Raw genomic sequence first — 5,000 nt, 5'->3', positions numbered from 1 at the left:
TCCCTGGCTGTGGGACTCACTCCGAAATGACGTTTCCCGCTTGGCTGCCGCGGGTGTCTTGGACGCGGGGGTCTGTTTGATCGGAACACGTGTGAGACACGTTTTCTGTGAACCTGTACCACTAATTCTGTCTCCCTTCTTTCCTCTCCTCCACCCCCCTCCCCCGTCTCTCTCTCTCTCTCTCTCTCTTTCTGCCTGTCTCTTTGTCTGCCCATCTACTTTCAGTTTATAATACAACTTTAAACATGAAAAGAAGAGAAATTTATATATATATATATATATATATATATATATATATATATATATATATATATGTATATATATATATACATATATATACGTGCATATATACATACATACATATGCTTGTGTTTGTAAAGTACATATAAAGAAAGTGCACGTCAGTACAAATATAAAACCTTTAGCGATAAGAGTCGCGCGTGTACAGGAATTACGTAATCTTTTCCTGATTAGGTCGCTAAACTGTTCACTATCTGAATCTCCCTGAATCAATCTTCCCCCCCCCCCCACACACACACACACACCTTTGCTTCTTCAAGCCACATTCGCCTGTTCAATGTCATGATCTTCCGCAGAGAAAACACAGAAGGCTATCCTTTTTTTTTTTTCTCTCTTTTTTTTTTTTTTTTTTTTTTTGAAAAAGGCAATGAGATGGCACTTCTGTAATTATATCCCAGTGATCTGTTTACTTAAAATCGCTGTCCTCGAGTCTGTCTTATTCTCCTCTTTATTCTTTATGTTTTGTTATTGTTGACCCTAATCGCCCGAGTGCATAAGGTCGAGATCATTCTAGAAGGAGGGCGCCGGTACGAAACGTTTATAAAGATGTCTTCTACCTGTTACCTTACCTGGTTTATTAGTTTATTATTTACTGGTGTTGTTGTTTTTTATGGAAACATAAATCTGCTCAAAACAAGCAAAAAGAAAGAAGATGGACAAGAAGTAACGTAAGATCAACAAATATCGTTAAAATCTTTTAAACGTCATAGAAATTATGCAATGACGTCATAGAATTGGCAAAACGTTTTTTCAAGACATTGCGCCATGTCTTAGGCCTTATAAGGGGTCGAGCGAGCCCAAGGCGGGCACTTCTCTTCTGCGTCGCCCTCAGGAAGCAACTCTGAATATTCTCACTGAGCATGGCGGATCGGTACTTCTGCGTCTCCTTGTTGGTGGCGGCGTCGCTGGCGGCGTCGCAGGCGGCCCCGACGCCTGCGGGAAGCTCGGCTTCCTCCGCCATTCCCGTCATCCTGAACGGAACTCGCCTCGAAATCGGTCCCATGGAGAGGACCTTCGTGTTCTGCTCGGCGGAAGTGGAACCCGTCGCGGCCCTCCACGACTACCAGGTGAGTGCGCGCAGGTGCGCCTGTTGGTTAAAAGCTTATGATAATATAGACGTCTAACAGGCGAGTGCAGACCCAAATGAACCTTGTGGGAGTACTTGTGACAGACTGGTTGATTGCATGGTAGAAAAAATCAAGTTTCATGATAATCCAAATGAGAATTCCTTTTTAACTTACATACATTGCATCGCGATACTATATACTCAAGCCATTTAAGTTATCCTTAGAAAACACGCAAAGCCTAATTCCCTTCCCTGCCAACAGGTGGCGTGGAGGGACAGCGACGGGCACTTCGTCAGCCAGGATCCTGAGACACCGCTGTTCGCTCTCGGCCGAGGCACTCACGTCCCTCACTCGTACCTCGTGTTGGCACCCTTCGGCCTCGACAGCGCCGGCGTGTACATCTGCGTCCTGTTCTTCCGTGGACAGGAACTGGCGTCCTCGACCGTCGACCTTCAGCTCAAGGACACAAGCTCGTCCTGAGCTGAGGACACGACCGAAATTCCCACGGGACTGGATGATGATTTTTAGTTCACATTAGTACAAAAAAAACATTTAGATTATGTGTCTGTTTGTTCTATTTATTTTGTATTAGATATAATTTTCCTTATTTATTAATAAAACAGATTTGATAATAAAATCGTACTTTTCTTTCTCAAATTCTGTAACTGCTTCGGCTGTGCACAAGGAACCTACATTTGTGTTTGTTATCACGCCTTTTTTATCATGCATTATCTTTTATATCGTGCTCTATCGCTTTCCCTTTCATTCTGCCCTTCTCCATCTCTCTCTCTCTCTCTCTCTCTCTCTCTCTCTCTCTCTCTCTCTCTCTCTCTCTCTCTCTCTCTCTCTCTGTGTGTGTGTGTGTGTGTGTGTGTGTGTGTGTGTGTGTGTGTTTTCATCTCCTTTTCTTTCTCTGATTTCTAAGGCCACAACTTACACTTTGTTCCCAAGTTGATACAAGCTTTAACTATGCCTCATGAACTTTTAATAAAAACCTTCCTTTTTAATAAAATAAAACATATGTAAATAAATGGATATAGGGAACATGGGGCTGACTCCTCAAAAAGCAAGAAAAGCAGACTTTGTAGTCAATGCTTCGGTAAAGCTGAATAAATAAAGAGGTCTAGCGTATTTTAAGAGAACTTAGGGAAAAGAAGCATACAAGTAATTAGATTTCCTTATTACTCCATTTCTGGAAGGACAGACGTCCAGAAATTTCTTAACTGACGCTGATGGATGTAAGAGCTTCCGGTGTTCTCTATTCATTTTTTTCTGCTAATTTGTGATCACTGACTGGCAAATTTTAAAAAGCACTTACAGAATTATATATATTTCAAAGTGCTGAATTTGTCAGTGTATTGCAGATTTTTCTAAATGATTAAAAGAAGAAATATAAGTGTTTCTCGAACCTTTCCTTTCATTCTGATCCCCTTATTGGGTTCAAATCCTCTTGCCTCATCCGGAAGAATTTTACGACATACCATCAACACGATCGTTTGATTTCGACGTTCATTTCATTCATGCTCAGTTATTCACCGAAGCTAAGTGCTTTTACAAGATGCTTTATCCTTATCAGTAGCGATGTGCTTATTGAAATGAATTATGATTCTCCGCTACATTTTGTGCTGATAAGGCTGATTGAATTATCGCTTTCACTCTGTTCGAAGGGGAGGATAGAGAGAGGAGGATGAGAGGGAGAATGAAAGATTAAGCGAGGGAGGTTGAAAAAGATAAAGAGATGGACGAGAGATAGATAGATAGATACATAGATAGATAGAAATAGAGAGAAAGGTGGATAGATAGTAAGATAGAAAGAGAGAGATAAGTAGATGGATAAAGAGAGGGGGTAGAGTGGAGAAGAGAATTGATAGATTTAGAAAGCTGTAAACGGTTGTTGAATCCTTCGAAGGACGGAGATAAGGAGGGATCTGCAGAGATGGAGAAAGGATGCAACTGAAGAATAAAAAGAGAGAGGAAAAGCACAGAGAGTGAAATCGAAAAGAGACAAGGAGCGAGAGAGGAAGGGGGAGGAGTCACAAGTAACATGTCTTGAACGTGATTTCGACCTGTTCAGCATCAGATCCTCGATTCGCATGACTCATTCACGTGTGATGTTGATCGTAATCATTAATGGAATGTGTTATCCCTGCCAGATGGAGAATGAAATAACGATGGCGTAAAAGGTCGTTTCGGAAACAATATTTGTTCTCTTTTCACCTTGTCTGCGTTCGGCGGGAACTTTCAACTTTCTTCGCAGTAAGTTTGTTGACGAGATAAAAGAAGAAGGAAGAGGAAGAAAAAAGGGGAAAGGAAAGAGGTGTAGCAAGGGAGACAAGTGTTGATGATATTCCTCGAGGCATGAGTTCTTTCCAAGCCATTCAAGTATTCGTTAGATATCTTGTTGGAATGGCGTACGAATTCATTTCGTTTTGATTACGTAAACATCATGTCGCTTGGATGTTTTCTGTGTCTGTCTCTCCTTCTCCCACCCTCTCTCTCTCTCTCTCTCTTGCTCAATGTTAATAATAAAGTGTAATTGTCACTTTTTGTATTTAATTTGATTTCTAGCAGGTACTTTAAGCTTAACAAGATTAATTTCAAACGTGACATCTTGAAGCTATGGACTTTATATGTGTCTATATATGTGCGTTTCGTCTTACCAAATCACCTGGTGTTCTTCTAGTGAAGATTGCAATGTAGACGCCACCGGAATGGATGACTATCAGAATAAAAAATAAAGGATAAAATAGCATTTGACGGAAAAGAGCATGGAGACGATATTCGAAACGTTCTTTTAGGAAAACGTTGGCCAATGCATCCCCGGGCCGTGACGTCATGGAAAAGTGGAATCATTTAATGAAGAGAAAAATCCGATAAAAGCCATGTGCTGATGACGCAACTTCCCCCTGTTTGCTCTCCCGACAGGGATTCCGCCCTCGGCTTGACAACCAGGTCTTCGATGCAAATATTGCGAGAGATATTAATGAGAGATTTTGAAATAGATAGTGAAAAAGGAGTCAGTGATAATGAACAGTGAAAAAGGAGTCAGTGATAATGAACAGTGAAAAAGGAGTCAGTGATAAGGAACAATTTCTTGAGGTAAGGCGAGTTATTCAACGTACGTATACTTAGTGAAGTTACGATGTACACATATCCTGACCACGTCGCTTAACCCCTGTGACTCTTTAAGAGTTTGAGACTCCCAAGCTGGTGTTCTCACTTGTAAGATTTTTCTTGAGTCCATACCACGCTGTCTGTCTGTTTATCTGCCTGCCTGTCGTGGCCGAGATCGCCTCCCTTTGGGTGCAACGCCTGAGCGGTTACTCCCTATGTGATTTACGAAATAACTTCTTATAATTAGAAACGTACTGATTGTCTTTCGCTTCATTCCGTTCACGAATTCGGACAAGGCGCCCAGATGGCTGGAGGGACAGACGTGCGGACTTTCTCAACAGACGCCGGAGGCTTTCGTCACAGAGCTTCCGCCTCGCTCTTTATGCATTGTCACTCAAACGTGGTGATGATGCTGTTATTTGGATATATTGAGAGATTGGTTGTTTTTAAGGATGCATAGAGAAAGACTAATACGAAAAGAGTGGGAGGAGGAAGGGACAGAGATGGAGGAGCGAGAGT

At 41.7% G+C, this 5,000-nt stretch overlaps 1 protein-coding gene across 1 annotated transcript; it reads left to right on the top strand.

Annotated features, from left to right (window-relative positions):
- The first annotated feature begins 1,109 nt into the window (after positions 1-1,109).
- LOC125037159 lies at positions 1,110-1,927 on the top strand. The gene is made up of 2 exons (XM_047630192.1): positions 1,110-1,367; positions 1,629-1,927. Exons 1-2 carry the CDS (start codon positions 1,161-1,163, stop codon positions 1,845-1,847), a joined length of 426 nt encoding a protein of 141 aa, XP_047486148.1. The 5' UTR covers positions 1,110-1,160; the 3' UTR covers positions 1,848-1,927.
- Positions 1,928-5,000: the final 3,073 nt, after the last annotated feature.

The sequence above is a fragment of the Penaeus chinensis genome, chromosome 22, assembly GCF_019202785.1.
Source record: "Penaeus chinensis breed Huanghai No. 1 chromosome 22, ASM1920278v2, whole genome shotgun sequence".
NCBI classification, from domain to species: Eukaryota; Metazoa; Arthropoda; class Malacostraca; order Decapoda; family Penaeidae; genus Penaeus; species Penaeus chinensis.
Note: the sequence above shows the minus strand (reverse complement) of the source record. Positions and strands in the feature narration are given on the sequence as shown.